The 21,690-nt window shown below is 42.2% G+C and overlaps 1 protein-coding gene across 4 annotated transcripts in view; it reads left to right on the forward strand.

Moving 5' to 3' along the window:
• The window catches only part of PDLIM5 (PDZ and LIM domain 5), a 139,438-nt gene extending 121,957 nt beyond the window's left edge, over window positions 1–17,481 (forward strand). For all 4 annotated transcript variants that reach the window (XM_035112566.2, XM_035112567.2, XM_035112568.2 and 1 more), the window contains 5 exons: window positions 489–666; window positions 5,292–5,472; window positions 6,344–6,464; window positions 8,849–8,964; window positions 10,300–17,481. In XM_035112566.2, the coding sequence (XP_034968457.2) occupies window positions 489–666; window positions 5,292–5,472; window positions 6,344–6,464; window positions 8,849–8,964; window positions 10,300–10,389 (686 nt within the window). In that variant the 3' untranslated portion in view covers window positions 10,390–17,481. The remainder of the gene's footprint in view (window positions 1–488; window positions 667–5,291; window positions 5,473–6,343; window positions 6,465–8,848; window positions 8,965–10,299) is intronic.
• Window positions 17,482–21,690: the final 4,209 nt, after the last annotated feature.

A 21,690-nucleotide genomic window follows, 5' to 3' on the forward strand; every position in this document is an offset into this window, starting at 1 on the left:
GGCGGTTCGAATCCCTGTGACAGGGTGAGCTCCCATTGCTTGGTCCCAGTTCCTGCCAACCTAGCAGTTCGAAAGCACGTCAAAATGCAAGTAGATAAATAGGAACCGCTACAGTGACGCCCGCCCTGTGGAACGCCCTCCCATCAGATGTCAAAGGGGAAAACAACTACCAGACTTTTAGAAGACATCTGAAGGCAGCCCTGTTCAGGGAAGCTTTTAATGTTTAATAAACTATTGTATTTTAATATTTTGTTGGAAGCTGCCCAGAGTGGCTGGGGAAACCCAACCAGATGGGCGGGGTATAAATAATAAATGATTATTCTTATTATTATACAGATTAATATATAGGTACACATCTATTTCTTTCTCTAGTTGCTTAGCTATGACCCAATCATTACATATGCTATGCCTCAAAACTTTGAGGTTACTCATATTTATCATTGCAAGCATAGTTTATTATAAAGTTTTCCTTCCATTTTGTTTTATAGCAGCTGGAAGTGGATGGGCATCAGACAAGGGTGGAAGACCCGGAGCAACTGTGCCAAGTGAAAAAAATACAGCAGCACCACCTGTGCTAACAGATGAAGACACTTTGGTTCAGATGGCAGAGCATATTCCTGCAGGAAAGCGAACTCCGATGTGTGCTCATTGCAATCAAGTAATTAGGTTTGTAATTTTCCCCCTTTTAACATGAGATGAAGGCTTTCTAATTGTTAATCTACAAGATTTTTACACCTTAGTATTCTTAGCCCATAGACAAGACCATTCTCTTAAAAAAAACCCCACACATTATAAATTATAAGTTTTACTAGCTGGTGTTTCTAGAGCTCTACTTGAAACAGCTTGTATATATAGATATAGTTTGTGTCTGTGTAATTCATATTAGAAAAAGTTGCACATTATTGAATGATAATTTGACTCTGAGAAGGAAGTTTGCATAAATATAAATTCAAAATCTATTATATGAAATAAACTGCATATCATACACTCCCAGTAGCTATGGACACTTTCTGCAACTGTTTTTAGCAACATTGGCACAGAGAGTAGGAGACACCAGAAGAGAAACTTAAAGCAAATAAGTATTCATTGCAATCAGACCCAGAAGGTAAACAAGGTGAAAAGCACATAGCAGGTGATATGGAAATAAAACAAGAAATATGCAGTAGCAAATATTTCTTTGAAGGCCAGAACAGGTAAAAGAAAACTAAACAATACCAACCCTATCAAACTTGAATGGCAATTAAACAAACAATTGAATCATTGCTGGAACTGTGCTTACACAAGCTCCTTAGGAGTTTGACTGCTTCTGGCAAGTCGTCTTCAAGTTCAACCCATGTAATAACAATGATTGACAGCCTGCAGGTTGCGCTCCAGCACTGCCTTCAGTAACAACCTTGTCAGTGACAGGTATCCCAAATCCCCAAGGCAGGTTACAGAGCTATTATTGTCTGCCTGGATTAGTCAGTTCACACTGGAACGCTTAACTGTGGCCAGTCATCAAGTAAATGATGAAACCGTAGGGGTGTCAAGGAAAATGATTAGTCCACCCACTTCATATGACTTAAGTTGAGCTGGCTTTTGCACGTTAAATGGAACAGAGACTTTCATGATTCCATAAAGAAAATTACGTTGAGACAAGCAATAACCATACCTTGCCCCCACTCTGAGAACTCTGGGCCAACCCCAAGAGGATCCATGAAGTCTTGCACTTGTATCACCAGTGTGTATCACCAGTGTGATACAAGTGTGGTGTGATGGTTAAGAGCGGTAGACTCGTAATCTGGGGAACCGGGTTCGCGTCTCCGCTCCTTCACATGCAGCTGCTGGGTGACCTTGGGCTAGTCACACTTCTCTGAAGTCTCTCAGCCCCACCCACCTCACAGAGTGTTTGTTGTGGGGGAGGAAGGGAAAGGAGAATGTTAGCCGCTTTGAGACTCCTTAGGGTAGTGATAAAGCGGGATATCAGATCCAAACTACTCCTCCTCCTCCTCTTCTTCTTCTTCTTCTTCTTTCTTCTTCTCCATGATCAGTCGTATCAGAGAGCACAGAAAAACGTAGGAGGATCAACAAAGCATAATTAATGCTCACAATATCTAGGCTGGGAATTATAAAATATATTGTTTGGGAATGGTTGCAATGTGTAATTGATGCCCGCAGTATCTGGCAGGCAAATTATCCCAGTTCTTTATTCAGGAAATGAAAGGAAGCAGAAAACACGAGATGAGAAGGATATGCACTGAAGCCATCTGACAATACCTTAATCAATATAATATCATGTTCTCCGTACACTCTTGCACTACAGTGGTTTGGGAAACTTGTGATAGCCTTCAGGGGTTGAGGTTTTAGCATAATTACAGTTCATGCCCTTTGAGGCAGTATTACCTATGAAAAGGTAAGCGCTGGATCAAGTGACATTCCACAGCACACCTGTTTTGCAGCCAAACTGCCTTGTAGTCTTGGTTACTTTATACTGAGACATAAAATAACCATGAAATGCCAGCTCCCAAAATTTAAGAGAGGCCACCTCATAACTTTTTAATTTCTTTTCTTAATTATTGATCAACTTATCATCTAGTCATCATAGATACTTTCCTGGGGCTCATTTTTTTTAAAAAAAAATCCTTCTTTTTGCATTGAAGCCTAAGACAGATGATGAATTCAATGTAGCACCATGGCGATCACTCTGTCAGTGCAAGCATTTCAGCTTCCCAGACAAAACAATATCCCCTTTCCTCACCCTGTGTGTGCTCTTCCATGGGTTCAGCCAGCCACCCCAGAGCCAGGTTTGGCAGGGTGCACTGCAGGGAGGGGGGGGGCTATTGCATATGTACAAATCTACAGAATATTTGTAATGTGGATCTGATGGGGTGCTCTTTGACAGTACTCAAGTACTCATGCAACATGGCATGTCTTTGAATGTCAGAATAACTAAGTTAGCTATCACTTTCAAATCCATATTTTTTATTAATGTATTTTTGTGTAGTTTACATGCAATGAGTTTTTTTTTAAAAAAAAGGTTTTTCGTGCTAAAACAAAGTTATCATAGGCTTTGTCAGAGGGGGGGGAATCCCCCAAGATAAATATGGAGTTAAGTGTTGCCTGACACAGGAAATGAAAAAGCAATGCAGTATAAAAATGTGGTTTTTATTTTTATAGTATCTTCATTTAACTCGAAGAAATCAGGCCAGAGTTGTTGCATTTTGGTTACCAGAACAGAGCAAACAGTGACACTAGCTTGATACCCTCCAGCAATCTTTTCTCATCAGTGCCCTTTCAGTTACTGTAGTGTTTGAACAATACAAATTGAACAAAGTGCTCGCATTGGATATGGAAACACTGGATATGGAAATATTGGATATTTTCACCCATGTGAGCACATGGATGAAATTCTGAAAGTAATACTGGTTCTGAGTATCTGTCCACAACTATAGTAACAGAAAGCAATTTGAGTGCAGGAAGCAATCAGTGAAGCAGGCTTAAACTTCATCCAAACTGTTGTTATTTATTAATAAATGGAGACTACAAGGCATGTCCTATAAATGATTACAGTTCTACTCCTAGGAAAACATTTGAAGGACTTAGCACTGATCTTAAGCATGTACACTCAGATATAAGTCCTATTGATACTTCAAAGTGGTTGCAATGGACGGGGGAGAGACTGAAATTAGTACAAGTGACTGACAGCCAGTGCTTAACACTTATGTTTTCTTGGCCCGTGTTGCAATTCACTTTATGTTATTCAGAGCACGAGTATTAAATTCTGGATCAGTGAAAGTCATGTTATAATCACTTTGTCGTCCTTTCTTGGTGTGATTCCATGCATTAAACATGGTACTTTTAACTGCAGAAGTCATGAATACGTTCTGAATATAGGGAGATACTGGAAGAAAACAGTTGCTTTCCCGCCCCCCACCCCCTCTAAATTGGGACTTTTGTACTGCTTTGAGCGGTTCACTTTGCAATGTCAAAACTGTAAAATCACAGCAGAAAACTTAAATATAACTGGTATAAAAAACTGCTTGCTAAATGTAACAGGTGGTGTAAAAACATTTCCTCCCTTCCTACTTCATTAGCATCCAATTCTATCATTTTAGAGCAGACAATTGGAAACTTGATTCCACCTGGGGCCAGAAGGACCTCTTCTGTGTTCCTAATGAGTCTGGTAAATTAGCCTTTGCTGACACAGTGAGAAGAGAGCACTTTGTTGTACATAAGGACTTGTATTGTTTGATCGCTACATAACTGAAAGGGCATTGATGTAAAAAGGTGCTTGTACAGAGGTTGGAGGGTATCAGGTTAGGTCAGTATTTGCTCTGTTGAGGTAATCACATGGCAGCAGCGGGTGTCTATAGAATTCTGGACCGTCCTCTTAAAAGGGGCATGGAGAACTTTAAAAAATATATGAAACCCTTTGCAATAAGTTCTAAACTCACCAACAGGCCATAGATAGACAAAAAAACAATTTTGTACATGAAATAGTGTGTCCTCTTTTTCTAGATGTTTGAATGGTTGTGCAAACATGCAGCAGGAATTCTAGATCTGGCTGGTATTTAAAAGGTAGTGTCCGTTCTTTGGCAGAGCAAACATGGTTAATCCAAAAAAAATGATGCTGAAGTTGATGAAAAGGGGCTGTTTCTTGTTTCTAGTTTCATTCTGTGAAATAGGCATATCACGGTGCTCCATTTAGATTTCTGAATGTGTCCCTGGCCCACAAAATGTTAGCCATCCCTGTTGCATTAAGCTAGCCCTTTTCACCAAACTGCATAATAATAATAATAATAATAATAATAATAATAATAATAATAATAATAATAATAAACAACTGATGATGATGATGATTACCCCGCCCATCTGGCTGGGTTTCCCCAGCCACTCTGGGCAGCTTCCAACAAAATATTAAAATACAATAGTCCGTCAAACATTAAAAGCTTCCCTAAATAGGGCTGCCTTTAGATGTCTTCCAACATTCCATTCCAACATCTTCCATTTTTAATTTCTTCAGCAGTCTTGTCTTTTAAGAGATGCTAATTCAACACCTTGAAAAATGGATCATACCAGGGCAGGCATTGTTAGCAGAGTTAAATCTAACTTATTAAAACCTTTAACCTAGCTGTTGAAAATAATGTAATTACATTTCATTGTACCTTTTCATTCTCTCAGTATATATTTTTATATAAATCAGCTTTGCTTTCAAGGTATGTTTTTGGCATGTTCTTAACTTGAAAATTGTCCACGTTTCCCTGCTTCTATAATTGCATAGCATTTGATGATTTTGTTTCTGTTCAAAACAGAGGGCCTTTCCTGGTGGCCTTGGGAAAATCTTGGCACCCAGAGGAGTTTAATTGTGCACACTGCAAAACCTCCATGGCATACATTGGCTTTGTGGAAGAAAAGGGAGCTCTTTACTGCGAGGGCTGCTATGAGAAGTTCCTTGCCCCTGAATGCGCCCGATGCCAGAGGAAGATTCTTGGGGTAAGTAATAAAGTTGTCACATTAAAGTTTTGGACTAGATGTTGGAATCCTTAACGCTAGATCAGTTCAGAAGTATTGGGACATAAGCAGACCTAACCGTGGAACCTTGTAACCACCTTTAAAAGACTGAATTGCAGAAAGTCGGGAAACTCCTCCTCTTGTACCTTATCCAGGGTTAAATAATACAGTGGAAGGGGAAATACTTTTTATCATGTCCCTGATTAGATTTAAGTTCAGAAAAGAATGGGCTGGAGGCTGGCGGGAACAATGCAATAGCCTACTTCATAATCTCTGAATTGTGGTGATGATTAAAATGTGAATATTATAATAATAATAATTTATTTATACCTCACCCGTCTGGCTGGGGTTTCCCAGCCACTCTGGGCGGCTCCCACAGAATTAATGATGATGATAATAATAATAATAAAGCAATAAAACATTCCTTAAACAGGGCTGTCTTCTAAAAGACAGATAATTGTTTATTTCCTTGACATCTGATGGGAGGGCATTCCATAGCCTTTGATCCAAAGATCACAACATAAAAATAAAAAAATGAGAACACAAAATACATAACAACACAGAAACAAACCAGCCTTTACTAGTAACCTGTGAAATTTGTAATCATAATACCCTGGGTGATGTTCTGCCTGAGATGCTGGTAAAAAATAAAACACTGATTCTCAGCCTACGAATGGCAGTAACTTCAGAAAATCTGGTTCAAGACAAGACCTACATTCCTCAGTGCTTCCTCCAGTTTCTTTCCTTTTTTGTAAGAAAAAAGGGTTTCTTCATGGTCAAGAGAACAGCAATCCATCTCATTCCAGTCCTATAGTGATCAACATGGTGTTGTTTTTGTCTCTCCTGCAACTAGGAAGTAATAAATGCCTTGAAACAAACCTGGCATGTTTCCTGCTTTGTGTGTGTGGCTTGCCACAAGCCCATACGCAACAATGTTTTCCATTTGGAGGATGGTGATCCCTACTGTGAGACAGGTGAGCATTTTACTTGACTCAGTATATTTGTGCTAGTTACACCGGCATGTTTCTCCTCTATAAAATAAGACCCATCCCTTGTTGTTACCAGTACTTCAAACATTTGCAGATGGAGCTTCCGTAGTTTGTCTTGTCTGTTTAAGCCAGGCTTCCTCAACCTCGGCCCTCCAGCTGTTTTGAGACTACAGTTCCCAGCATCCCTGACCACTGGTCCTGCTAGCTAGGGATCATGGGAGTTGTAGGCCAAAAACATCTCAAGGGCTGAGGTTGAGGAAGCCTGGTTTAAAGAAACCATTTATATACTGCTTAACTCCAATTGCCTCTAAGCAGTGTCCCAAAAAGACAATAGATAAAAGAGTAAAAATCTGTTAAAACTATAAAATCAAATATAAGTAAATTTGGAGTCCCCAATTGGGTAGAAAAAGTGGGGGGGGTGGCACTTGGTTCATATCTGTCATTATTTTGATTTTCTATTTTGATTTTCTATATAGGGTTAGATCCAAAGGTCCCCGTCCCCCCCTGTAATGGGAGAACTCTTTTTCCCATTTTTCTGTTTTTATTTTGCTGTACAGAAAACTGTACTTCATTAACCTGGACCTTGGTAATTAGTAACTGCTTAAGATGCTAGTGAGAATACTAAAGTAAGAATCCCAAAGTAACATGTTCACACATGTCTGAATTGGAATGTTTTGTAGAATTTCCTTCAATGGCAAATGATTTTGTTTTCCCTTGTGTTCTCTCTCTCTCTCTCCCCCCCCTTTGTTCTTTTAATAGTTCCCCTATTTTTATCATTAAAAAAAATGCAAAAATGTAGAATTAAAAATCACAATTGTTTGCTTTTCCTGTGTTGTTGAATGGATTAGTGGTAAGCTATTTCCCCCACAACAAGAGATAGGGTTGGCAAAACCAAGGAACTGTCTTTTTGGCACAGGATAACACATTGCTGTGTGAACCCAAGGTATGCCTCAAACTTGGCAGTAGTTAAGAGTAGATGGCGGTGTAAACCCTGGGAACCAACCTCAGTGGCATTGAGTAGAAGTAGTGAAGCTGCAATACAGAAACAATAGTTAGATGTCTAAGCTTAAGGCACCAAGTTTTGCACCCAGCAAGCCTTCATGCTAGATTTCTCTATGGAATCAGAGACTGGAAATTAGATGTACAAGCTTCAATACAGGGCACCACTGACTTGTCCTTTGTAAATTTTCTGTGCACAGATTACTTCAGGCTGCTGTTACCATGGTTAACGTAATAGGAGAAAAATCTTAGACTGTGTGTCTGGGGTTGAAAGGGAAGGAAAACAGAAGCTTTTCAATCTGCCCTGGCTACTGTTTTCTGTCTTCTGTAGAAAAGCTTGTAAACCTCTTGAAACCGTAAACAGCAGCCAAGTTAAATAGGCGTGCACCCATTTTCAATATGATTCTGTTAAATGGAGAGGACCTTTTCAGATTTAAAATGAGCTCAGTTTGAATAATAAGTTATACCAAACTTAGTAAACCCTTAAATTGTAGAAGTAGCTTCCATATGATCTTAAGGAACTGAGTTGGTCACTGGGAGAAGGGTGATGAGAGTTATAGCCATATGCTGAGATTGCTTTTGTTGCAAGAATGTATTGTGTTGGGATTCCTTGGAGAAAAATGGAAGGGTTTCCTTGCTGTCTGTTTCTGATTTGCTTATATTGATTACATTTTTATTATTTATTTTACTGTATTTTTGATTATGTGAGATGCTTTGACAGTTCTCACAAATGAAAGGGAGGTATATGAATTTCCTAATGAATAAATAAAAATGGTTCTGGCAAATAAAGAGCCAGTGTGATGTAGTGGTTAGGGTATTGGACTAGGTACCTGGGAGACCAAGGTTCAAATCCCCACTTGGCCATGAAGCTCCCTGGATTACCTTGGGCCAGACACTCAGCCTCTCAGCCTAACCTACCTCATAGGGTTGTTGTAAGGATTGAAGGGGGAGAGGGGGAATCATGTACACCACCTTGAGTTCTTCGAAGAAAAGGGTGGAATATAGAGAAAGAAAGAGTATTGCAATGCCACAATTCTGTTGAATTTCATTTTTCTGATGTGTCTCTCTTCAGTTAAGGAAAAACCATAGGGTGATATCCAACTTAAGTAGTACAAAGAGGAGACCCACGGAAAACAGGAAATAGCCCATTGGTTTCAGTCTCTCTGCTCTGGGCATTGGGTGTTGCTTATGTAGTCGTGGAATGCTAAAGAGCAAGGGGATCATGTTCTTAATTCTTAAATCTTGGCATACCTTAACCTATGGCGTGTTATTTGAGCAATATGTGCTTACTGTGACATTTATTCAGATTTAGGATTTGTTGCAAGTTGAGACATTTTGTTCAGTGGCCATATTTGTGTCTGCCTACACAGATTACTATGGACTCTTTGGGACCATGTGCCATGGCTGTGAATTCCCCATTGAAGCTGGGGACAGGTTCCTGGAAGCCTTGGGCCACACTTGGCATGATACCTGCTTTGTGTGCTCAGTAAGTATAAAAACTTGGTTATCAATGGCAGCAATGCTATTGCTAGCCTGAATAAGATAGGAGTAACTTCTGAAATGCTCCTTTAATAGCCATAACGCACACAAGAAAACACTACTGTATTTCATAATTGTTTGGAGAGCACTTTGCTATTGTGTAAAGCTGGCCTTTTTGTTTTGTTTTTTTTGCTCCTTAAAGATATTATTTGATGTGAATTTGTTTGGCACTGTTTTCTTAACACACATAAATCATTCAGGTTTGTTCCCATCAGTTGCCAAACATACAAGTTTGTAGTCTTCTGTTTGAAGGGCTGTAGTTCAGTGGTAGAGCATTTTATCTGAATGCAAATGCTTCCTACATTAATGGTTCCCAGATGGGCTTAAACCAGGCATCCCCAAACTGCGGCCCTCCAGATGTTTTGGCCTACAACTCCCATGATCCCTAGCTAACAGGACCAGTGGTTGGGGAAGTTGGGAATTGTAGTCCAAAACATCTGGAGGGCTGAAGTTTGGGGGTGCCTGGCTCAAACCAAAGAGATTCAATTCCTAACTCAACTACAAAGCTCACTGGGTGCCCCTGAGCCCAGTCACTATGGGAACATATGAGGATAAAAAAAGGGAAGCCCATTTGCATTCTTCCTTGGGGGAAGAGCAAAACAAAAATACAAGTTGTATCCAACCCATGGTGAGCACAAGCTAGTGCAAATCGCCACCCCATCCTTCCCACTGTAGCTCCTGGTTGCCCCAGAAAACCTCTCCTGAGGTGCACCCTCCTAGTTGAAAGGTTATTGGTGGCTTCTAACAACAATAGAAGATTCACAGAGTAAAGCCATCACTTAATCAAATCAGTTCAATAGTGAATTCATTTTTCAAGTATGGATCTTTGCTGAGCCGAGACAGCCACACACACACACACACACACACACACATACACACACATGAGAGAGATGCATCAGCAGCCTTGTGGGGGAGACCCAGTGTTTGCAAAAAGTATGCTTACAAAAAAGCATGGTAAGGTAGGGGACCCCAAAACAGTTTAGTAGAAGATTGAGCATCTTCAGTAGCCAAGGAATGCTGGCTTGGGTTAAATGGGAGGATAAAGGAATGGACAACCATAAAGAGAACATGACTGGCTAGAGCCCTGAACCGGAGCACTCTACATTTTGTTGCAGATTCCACTTGTATTTTATTAATGGTAAAAGCAAAACAAAACAAAAACAGACTAGTTCGTTTAGAATTAAGCGTGATGAGCACCTAAAATACCTACATTGTTATTAACCGATGTGCTAATTTTTGAAACGAGGAACATTTCTTTCTGTCTTTTAAAATTTCATTTCAGGTGTGCTGTGAGAGTTTGGAAGGCCACACTTTTTTCTCTAAGAAGGACAAGCCCCTTTGCAAGAAACATGCCCACTCTGTGAACATCTGAAGCTCTGGGGGTTGCTGAAGCATACATATTGGCCGGGAGATAAAGTTCCTGGGTTTTGGTTTTCAGTAGGCTTACTGAAGTATTTATCTAGACTTTTTAATTGTAGAAGCAGAGATTGGGGTGGGGTGGGGAAGGAATAAAGCTTATGACTGTTTCATGTGATACAACAAGGAGCATTTAGAGCCCTGCAGATGTTGCTGGACTCAAATTCTCATCATCCAATGACCATTGGCCATGTTAGCTGAGATTGATGGAAATTGGAACCCAAGTATGTATGTTGTGTTATTATATAGCGATTTTACGTTGTAACTGCCCTGAGAGTATAGGGCGGCATACAAATTTAATAAATAATAAAATAATAATAAGAGCAGGGGAGGGGACCACAGGTTCTCTACCCCTGATTTAAAATGACTTAGAGTAGTAATGTCAGGCAAATGAAGATGGACACTCTCTCTTAGTGAGAGCAAACCTTTGGGACTTTGTGGGGTGGGCTCTTTCTTTCTTTTCTTTCTTTTTTAAGAAAGGGCAATATTGTTTCAATCACACATTTTGTAGCTCAGCTTGCATTTGTATTTAAGTGCCACTAAAGGTGGGTTTGCTGCTGCTTCTTAGGTAGGAGAGAGAGGAAGAAGGTCCAATTTTAGATAATGAATCAATTTAGCTGGTATGTATCATATGCATTTCGGAAATATAACCAACAACATGAAATTGTTTGGCACAAAAGGGAGCATTCATTATTGTAGGTAATTAGGAAATTTGAAACTGAGCAGTGTTAAGCCAATTCTTTTAGCTCCCACATTTTATAAATATTTGCCTTTTTCCATTCATTTTCTCCCTTAAAATATGTGGGGGAAAGAGTTAACCAGTTATTAACCAATTAATGAGACACTTGGCCATGCAGAATACAGTATAACTTGTATGAGTGCAGAGGAAGAACATGCTACTTACCTGCTCTTAAAATGTTATAAATATTTCTAGAAAATGACTGATGGATACTGGGGTGGGGTAAGTCTGATTTGGGTTACGTAAGATCACATCTTAAACTTTTTTGTATATAATTTTACTTTATTGTGTGCACATTTTTTTATTGTGTGCACTTCTTTGGTGTAACAGAAAAGGGAAACAACGTCAGCTTTCTTAGATGCAATACTCTCACTGCATAGTAAATAAAATAAAAATTAACATCATATTTTTTTGCTGTGGTGTTAGGACATTGTGAATTATATTGCTTTACCATTTTAACACAGGTGCTTGCTTGCCATAATTTGTAAATAGATACATGAATTAGTTGACGTTCTTTCTACACATGTCAATTCCTCTGGTTTCTCCAGAGTTAGGAGGATGATTTTATAATGAACTGCATGGCAAAGTATTTATCACTTTGAAAGTGGAAAGAAGGGAAATAATTTTTACTGTAATGCAAAAGTAGCACCATCCAAGTGTTGTTAGACTACAGTTCCCATCATTCTCACATTTGGGATAGCTGGCTGGAGCTGTTAGGTGTTTGAGTCCAACAACTTCGGGAAGATTACAAGTTCCCCATACCTGTTTTTAAAGCATATCCCACTATAAGAGGAACTGGCAAATTCCAGTAAGAGCAAACAATTAGTGTGCAACCTCTGGGTAAATTTTAGTCGTCCAAACAAGACTAATAAGTGTGTGATTATGGACATGCATTTTATGTGTTCCGTTGAAAGAATAAGTTGGCTTCTGTGGAATCTACAGTACATAGAAGATTAATGGGCCATGCTACCAAACTGGGGTGTGTGGATTTTTAATTAAAGTAAAAATAAATCAATCCTTTCCAGCTGATCATAGGAGCCAGTTTAGCTGTGATTGCCTTGGTATTCAGTCACTTCTGAAGAATGACTACAAAACAAAGAACTGTTGCTTTGAATTATGAAATGCTGTGTCACATTGTGTGACTTCACAGACTGGACTGTGGGGCATGAAATATTCCATTTCCAGCTTTATTCACTCCAGTGAAGTGGTATATAAAGTTTATGTATTCTAGCTTTCAAACTTCAGAAGCATAGAATGAATGTGGTTTTTAAGCTATTCGGCCAATGTTGACTTGTAAGTGGCCACATGCCAGTTTATACTTGCACACTTGGCTTCCACTCCCCCAGTCAAAAATGGTGACTCGTGATTCTCTCAGCTACATGTTAGGCTATGTTGTTGTGCCATGGCAAATCCTGCTCTGTGTCCCATGCCCTGAAAGTACGCATGTTGCAGATTCTCACATAGGATGAGAAAATTGAACCCCCTATTTTGATTCATGTGCACATTATTGATTGTTCTGTCCTTGCTACATGGTAGGACAGTTTAGCTGGCTGGACCAAGTGGCTGCATACCCCACCTGGTTAATAGTTGTTTGTGTTAAACTGGTTTCTATTATAAAGAAATAGAAACAAAGGGTTATAGCCAAAATTAGTTGTACTGAGCTCAGGCCCAGTGAAATAAAAAGACATGACTAACTTAGGTTGTTGCATTGCGGGGTCCCTTCCAACTTATTCCAGTAGGTCTGTTCTAGAACTTAAGTTGGATACAGTCCTTAAAGCATGGTTCATTTATCAACCTGGGATCTAGTAAGCTCTGCCAAGCACTTATGGCCACCCAAAAATATAAATATACCCAAGAGACAAGCAAAGTCCATGGGAATTTAAGTTATATTTCCTACCATACTTTTAATAGCAGTGACCAAGGTTTTTGCAGTGTACTTTAATTCACTATCTCTGACTGGCTACTTTTTTGGTGGTGGAATTCTTCTATAAATATATATATTTTTATATATATGATTCTTTTAAGCTTTACTCCTAAACTCTTTTAGATGTGTTGTTTTCTTCATTCTCTACACATATATGATGTGGCAAAGTTCACGACCTGGCAATTGGCTGGGAAACTTACAAGTTGAAAAATAATATTCAAAGTGACTTAGCGGAAAATGCCAAGAATTTATCCAGCAGTTCCACCAAGTGGTAGTCTCCAAATGTACCAGCAGCTATTAACAACAACAACAACAACAACAACAACATAAAATAACAGAAAAAGGACATTTGTATGCATGTTTAGGAGCACTTCACTTAGAAAATAGCTTGTTTCGGAAGGCAGAGCTGAAACCCAAACTGTTTATGAGCATCAGGCATTAAGTAAAGTAAAATCTTAGCTGTGCTAAGACGTTTTTGCATATTGTAATAAGCCAGTACACAATTATTTGCAAACAGAATGAAATTCCAGTAGTAAGAGAGCCAAAGCGAAATCTTGGAGTAGTTGCACTTTGGTCTTCTGCAGTATTTCTCGGAAGTGGGGGAGCGATGACATTCAGAAGCAAGACAGACAGAAACAGCTCTGGATTTCCCAGATCATTGTGTTCAGCTTTGTTCTGCTCCAGTCAATGGATTCTGGTGATATGCATGTTGTGCTTTGCTTTGTTGCTTTTCTCTCTCTCTCTCTCTCTCTCTCTCTCTCTCTCTCTCTCTCTCTCTCTCTCTCTCTCTCTTCTCTTTCTCCCTTTAAACATCTTGTCTAAACCCAGTTGTCTTTGGATCCAGTTGTTACAAAAAGCAAAGTCAGCAACATGATAAATAAACAAAGACTATGAAATTACAGTTCCTCCCCCTTTCATTTATTTATAAAAATGCTCATCTCTGTGATCTGGCTTACGCTGTCCAAACCTGGCTTAATAAACCAGGACATGCATGACATCCAACTCCTTCATATCTGGAGTAGACCTACTGAAATCAATGAATGATTAGATCCATGGAGTCCATGATGTCTTCCAATAAAAGCCAGCATACTTAAGCCAACTTTAAACCATGTCTTCATATAATGGTTTGCTTGGAAGTTTCCTAGACTGCATGTAATGGGAAGCTATGGTTTAATTGCAGCTTCATAGCTTGTTTTCTAACTGCTGCAAAAGGAGGAGCAAAGTGGGAATAAAGAGCCTGTCTTCAAGTGCTTGGAGATCATGCATTTCCCATCTTAATTCAGCCAGGATTTGGTTGTGCGAATGCAACCTGCGTTTTCACAAGACCACAGCATGCTTAAGTCTAAATTGGATGCCCCGTGTCCCTTTTATCTTTGTTTGCAATAATTTATTGTTTAATTTCCCAAATCCTGGGTGCGAAACAGAATATTTGACAGAGTTGTGTGCAAAGATGTCTGGTGTCCTCTCTAAACCGGAGAGAGTAAATAGGAACTGCAATTCTATCTCCTCTGACTGGGTTTATCTGATACTGTATTTAGCCTTGGCACAAAGCATTCTCTGATTTCACCTTAGGATACTTAACCATCTATAGTAACATGGTCAATTACTTCGTGATAACAGTAGCCTCATAAGATTCTAATGAGCTGGGTATCTTTTGACTAGGTGAATGTGCTGCTGTTTTCTACCTTGTTTGTACAAGGAAAGGGGGAGCACTGCATATGACTATAAAAAGCTACAGCCAGCTTTACAGGAATCTTGCCCCCGCTGCATTTGTTTAGGCTACAATTAAAGACAAATGCAAGTCTATTTGCAAAACAGTATATTAAACTCCAGAAGCCAAACTCTTAAAGGCATCAAGGCTGGGTTTGACATTTTAACAGCGGAGGGTTGGTTTCTGTCAACTAACAATATAATTTAACATTAAAATGCACCAAGAAACAAAAATAAGAGATCTGTCATTCATTCATTAAGAAACTGTAATCTAGTGTAATATTTATAGTCTTAAAACTCAACAGTGTGTTTTCACAATAAATCCCCTTTCACTGCTCAACCTAGAACAAATCTTTCAGTCAAAAAGGTTTCTGGCTGAAATGCACTGTGTTAAAGATCTTCAAAGCCTTTCTTACAGGACTGCACATAAATCCTTTTAACCAGTGCAGGCTTAATTTAGGCTGGAGTTTTACTTTTCTGGGGACGTTAATATCTGTGCTCAGACAAGATCTTGGTTATATCAGAAACACATAGAGCCTAATTTATTATTAGCAGCCTGGTGTTAATTAGGGGGAGTTACTAGAAATAGTTTGCTTGATGGAAATTTATTAGGAAATCACACTTTACTGATGGCAGAATAGGAGTCACTGAAAAAGCCCAGCTCCTACTCGAAATCAACTAATTAACAGGGTGTCAAAATTCCTCTGAGGAAGACTTGGCTATAATCATGGAGACCCTCCCAAAGTAACTGGCTCCTCTGTGCTATTTAAATTTTAAATTGGGGAGGGGGGAGAGGGGGAAGTAGTGCTACCCAGCCAAAGTTTCCAAAATGTTGACATGATCGGTTCTAAATGGAATCATTGATATCCGAGGCTCATTAAAAAAAATAGGTGCCCCCTGTTCTGCATCTATGCATATTTATACTTCCTTGGTGGTGGTGGTAATTTTTCCTTCCCTGTGAGCAGCCCCCCCCCCCCCAAGAAGTAGCTATGTTTTGTGTTTGGATTAAAAATCATGTTTGGATTTTAAAATGGAAGAATGTTTTTTAAAAAGCAAAAACCTGCCATGTTTATATTAAGGAATGTGTTAATGAAAGCATTGTGTGTGTGTGTGTGTGTGTGTGTGTGTGTGTGTGTGTGTGTTTTCTCCTTCATTTAAAAGTTCACATCTGTGTTTTGTATGGGAAATGTTTCGGCAACCGTGTGGTTCATGCCAAATCTTTTTAAAAGACACATAAAATGGCATAGCCAGAGCAAAAACTTGCTGCTGTCCATTAATACTGTGGGGTGTACCGTGTTTCCCCTATTTTAAGACGTAGTCATTTTATAAGACGTAGCAGGATTTTTACACTTTTGCGGAATTAAGCCATACCCCGAAAATAAGCCATACCCCGAGCCAGCAGAACCCAGCATGCTGGCCGCGGCAGGAAAAGGAGGGCTGCTGGGTTGGTGCCCGGAACTGGCTACTGCTGCTGCTGCTGCAGCGCCGCTTAGAATGAGACCGCCGAGCGCCCCAGCAGCGGGACCGACAAAGTGCCCAGCAACACAGCACGGAGCGCCCCAAGCGCCCCAAGCCACAACAGCAGGAGGAGGAGGTTTCAAAGGGCTATAGAGCACCGCTGGGTCCCGGAGACTCAGGGCGTTCCGCGCGCCGCCTCCTCTTTCTGCCGCGGCTCGGCACCTGGAACTGGTTGCTGCTGTTGCTGCTGCTGAAGCGCCGTGCAGCTCTCTATCCGTCCTCGCCCTCAACTGCTAATTTCTCCCTCACACACGGGCGGGGGGGGGGAGAAACAGGAGGAGGCACAAGCACCGCGCGCTCGGCCCTCTTTCGGTGCTCGCGCTCGCCGAGCTGTTGACCTGAAGCACAGAGGAGGCATGCACACGCACGCAAGAAAGGATGGGTGGGGGGAGGAGGAGAGCGGTGTTTGTGACACGCTCGCGAAAGAATGGCTGAGCAGCCGTGCGCACGGAACGGTGTCTCTCCCTCTGTGTGTGTGTGAGAGAGAGAGAAAAGGCGGGGAGCGAGGAAAGGAGACAACTGGGGCGGGGAAGAGGAGGAGGAGGCTTTCCGCAAGGCGGAGGACTGAGAGACGCTACCAAACAGGAAGCGCTGCCACCAAGCCAGGAGCCGCTCCGCGCTTCCCTCGGCAAAAAAGGCGCGACCTGCAGCTGTCACAAAAGCCTCCCCGAGCCCAGCTGACTGGCGGCTGTCAGAGCGCAGACAAGGAAAAGCCTGGCGAACCGCTGACAAGCGGGTTCAAGCCGCTTGTCAATGGACTCAACAAAGGAGGGGGAGGGAGTGGAAGCCTCCGCACACAACAGCACCCCTCCAAAGGCGCCACAAGCCAGCCCTAAAACTGGACACGTGGCCTGAGGCGCGCGAAAATGGCACCCTGCCGCCCAAATACCGGTAGCTGGCGGCGGTTAGAGCGCTCCCGCTCAGAGCGCTAGCCTAGAGCACGGAAAACATGGCAAAAGCTTAAAATTAGCCCGGCCACTAAAGCGCTCTCGCTCCCAGCGCAAGCAAACGGAGCGTTCTGGACTGCTCCCCCTTCAAGCAGCTAAAAAGCCGCTCGACGAAGCCTATGCAACCGAAAAAATTACCCCCCCCAAGCCGCACCCCCCAGCAGGGAACACGCAGTGAAGGTATGGCTCTAGGAGGATGAGGGGGTGGGAGTGGGGGTGGGGAAGGGTTAGGGTGGGACAGGGCGGGGATAAGAAGGGATTAGGAAATCAAGGAAACACAAGGGAAACAACGATCCAGCAAGCCTCCTCCGGCTCCCAGAGGCTCGGGGCGCTCCGCGCGCGCTGCTGGGCGACAACCCGGCAAGCCGCCTCCTTGTGTTGTAAGAAGACTAGACTCAGCAGCAGAATAGAAATAAATGCAAAACTGCTTGCACACACCAAATATTTTCCTTATTTTGTGTATCACTTTGCATCTTACTTAAGACACCCACCGAAAATAAGCCACCCTGTGGTTTTTTTGAGGAAAAAAGTTATAAGACGGTGTCTTAAAAAAGGGGAAACACGGTAACACATGCTTTTTTCCCCAAGAGAAAAAGTGCTGGTAGAAAAAGAAGAGTTTGGATTTGACATCCCGCTTTATCACTACCCGAAGGAGTCTCAAAGCGGCTAACAATCTCCTTTCCCCTCCTCCCCCACAACAAACACCCTGTGAGGTGGGTGGGGCTGAGAGACTTCAGAGAAGTGTGACTAGCCCAAGGTCACCCAGCAGCTGCATGTGGAGGAGCGGAGACGCGAACCCGGTTCCCCAGATTACAAGTCTACCGCTCTTAACCACTACACCACTCTTGGTACTCACCAGCAGGCACGGGGAGGGGCCAGCATGTGGCAGAGGGGGCAGGTTAGCGGCTTTAAGTTCCCTTGCCTACCCACTCACCTACTGGGGCCCAGGTGAAGAGGCCTCCCTTGTGGGTTGCCGTCACCACCAGCACTTGCCTGCTTGGTGATGGGAGGCACCTTTCCTGCCGGCAGGGCTCCTGAGGCCAGCCTCCTCCCCTCCCCTGCTCTCTCTCACTTTGGGGGCAGCTGGCTAAGCCATTGGGTGGTCAGTCAGTGGCTCCTGGGTGCAACCTTGACCCACTGCATGCAGGCACTCCTGTGCCCCGCTCACTCGCCCAACACTTCTCTCACAGAGTCAATTGCCTCTCTCGCTCTCGCTCCCCTGTGTCCATCCCCAAGCTGCTGTGGGAGAAGGAGGAGGGCACTTTCCCCCCAAGTCCATCCTGCCTTCTGCTGTTCTGGTCTGGGGCAGTGGCAGCGCAGAAACCACCAGCTCACCCAGGCTCCATCTGACCCTTCATTTTATGGCAGCTGTGAGGAGGAGAAACCTTGAGCTCGCTTGCTGCTACCACCACCTCTGCTCTGCGGAGATGTCGCATGCCACAATCTGCTTCCTGTGCCATCTCCCACTACCCAGTACTATCCTTACTTCTCCTCGGCAGCAGCCAAGTGGCAGCCCTGGACTCTTGTGGCAGTACTGCACTCTGGCGTGTTCTGCCAGGAAAAAAAGCACTGGGTGTAGTTAAAATAATATAATAGTTACTGTGGTCACAGTTTTCCCCACCCTGTCTGCCCAGTTGGTGTTGACCTGTGACGGTGCCTTTTCAGTGGTGTCCCCCCCAGTCCTGGAATGCCCTCCGTAGTGGGGTGCACCTGACTCCCATCATTATAAATTTTTGTGGAAACTTTTCTGTTCACCCAGGCATTTGGTGGCTGAAGAATACTGTGGCTGGCAACCGCAGTCAATGGATGGAAGGTTTTTAACTGTGACTGCTCTTAGAATATTTTAATCTGTTTTAGAATGCTTTTGCTTTTAAATGATACTGTGTTTAAAATGTGTATCTGTTTGCTGCCCTGGACTCATGGGGGGGGGGGGGAGGCAGGATAACAAACAAATAAATAAATGAAGATGTATGTTTTCATTTAAACTATAGTAATAATGTCTAGATTTGTATCTATACATAAATTAGCACATGCATTTTTGCAAACCGTTGTTATATTTTAATGCACGTGAGCATGCCAGTTTGACTGCCAGTAATGGTAGTGGGAACCCTGCCTATAGTTCAGCTGAAATCTTTCCTTGCCTTATATACTGTGTTAAGCTCAAAGGCTGTGAGTGCTCACTGGAAGGACAGATCGTGAAGCTGAGGCTCCAATACTTTGGCCACCTCATGAGAAGAGAAGAATCCTTGGAAAAGACCCTGATGTTGGGAAAGATTGAGGACACTAGGAGAAGGGGACGACAGAGGACGAGATGGTTGGACAGTGTTCTCGAAGCTACGAACATGAGTTTGACCGAACTGCGGGAGGCAGTGGAAGACAGGAGTGCCTGGCGTGCTCTGGTCCATGGGGTCACGAAGAGTCGGACACGACTAAACGACTAAACAACAACAAGACGCTCTAAGGCTATTCCCCTCCCCATTTTTTTCTTTATTTGCACACCCCACCCCACCTCCAAAATGCTTTGCATGGTGTTCATAAAATATAAGCACAAGAGCAAGCGTCTTCCAAGCTCTTCAGGATGGAGTTTGGTGCAGCTGCTCTGCTCTTTGGAAAGATCCGAAAGGGTAGTTGCCATGGCTCACTGTGTTAAACAAACCCCAGTGTGTGTTTGTGGTATGTAGATTATGTGCTTGCATCTGGTGATACTCCACAGCATGCTTTTGGTAGACTACTTTGTGTCATTCCCTGGGGAATAACTGCTCCGGGATCTCTCCAGCCCTAATCTCTGGTTTGATACACTGCCTTGTCATTCGGCAGAGGGTCTGAACTCCTTTGGAATTCCTCTCCATCTGGAATAGTTCTCAGTGTGGTGTTGTAATATGGACAGCAGCCAACATGTTCTACTGCAGTTTCTCTATCTCTATCCCCCGTGGAGTTCTTAAAGTCTTCCTGTGGGCACATATGTTTTGGCAGCAGCTGAATTAAACCTCAGAGAAATGCACATTTACATACAACTTATGAGAAGTGCATTAGGCTTTTTTTTGGGGGGGGGGTTGTCTCTTGGAATGTGTGGTGTAATTACAAGGAGGAGGGTGGGCAATAGCCATTGGAGTAAGATTACATCATGGGGGATAAACCCATTAATCCTTAAACTTCTCATCTCATCACTGTCTTTCCTAGCCATTTTCTTCCAAAACTCCTTCAGAGCAAATAAATCTCAAACTCGGTGGACAAATAATGTGGCATATTGCTTTGGAAGGATGTCTGACTTGGGAATTCATTCTTTACCATGAAGATCACAACATTCTTGTGAAGAACTGTTTTTCTTTTGCATCACAATGAAAAATAAGCTCCTATATTTGTTCTGTAATGTTTCTTAACAGGCCAGATTCAAGTTGCTCTGTTAGTATATAAAACCATGTAACAGCTTGGGACCAGTTTACTTGGAGGGATCACATTGAGCCCAACATGAGCACACTCAAATGCTTCAATCTGTGGAACTGGCACTTTTACAAGGGCCACATCACATTCATTCCATACCTGTAAGGAACCGATCCTTTTGAGTGGCAGCACCTACTCGCTAGAACCCCTCACCTTTTAATATTACGGCACCTTCATTGGCACCCACTGAAAACTTTTTTGTTTTGACAAGATCAACCAGACATGTAATGTTATTGTGCAGGTGTGTTTTAAAATGCTGGTTTTATCTATCATCTATCTATCTATCTATCTATCTATCTATCTATCTATCATCTATCTATCTATCTTTATTTTTATAAATGTTACGCCTACCTGTTTTTAAAGTTAGTTTGTCCTTGTATATTTTTCTATATACAGTGGTACCTCCGGTTGTGGGTGAGATCCGTTCTGGAGCTCTGGTTGGATCCTGAGGTTTTCGCAACCGGAGGTGCCTGTTCTGCACATGCACGCGGCACGGTAGAGCACTTCTGCGCATGCGCATGCGGTGAAACCCGAAAAACCCGCATGCGTATCCTAAAGGATACGTAACCAGAGATGTGCGTAAGTAGAGGTATGTACCACTGTACATACAAACATAAGGCTGACAGAACCAACAGTAACTTCTTGTCACTTGTTTGTAAAATATTTTGAGGATAAAATTGTTTCATTCACTGGCATCTTGACTCCACCGTTATAGGAGAGGACTCTCAAGAAGTGTCCAGTCCTATTGTGTTGGACGAATTTCAATTGGTAAGGCCTGAGGATGTGGAAGAGGCGCTTGGATCAGTCAGGACGACTGCTTATGCTCTGGGCCCACTGGGGTACAAGCATGAAACTGCTAGTTTTCTCTAGTATTTTTTCTAGTATTTGGAGTTCCTGTTTCCCCACTGTAGCATTTAGACTAGCAAACTTATTTTCCAGGGTTATCTTTTGAATCGTATTGGGCTTATAGTTGAGCAG

This window comes from Zootoca vivipara, chromosome 9 (genome assembly GCF_963506605.1).
Source record: "Zootoca vivipara chromosome 9, rZooViv1.1, whole genome shotgun sequence".
NCBI lineage: Eukaryota > Metazoa > Chordata > Lepidosauria > Squamata > Lacertidae > Zootoca > Zootoca vivipara.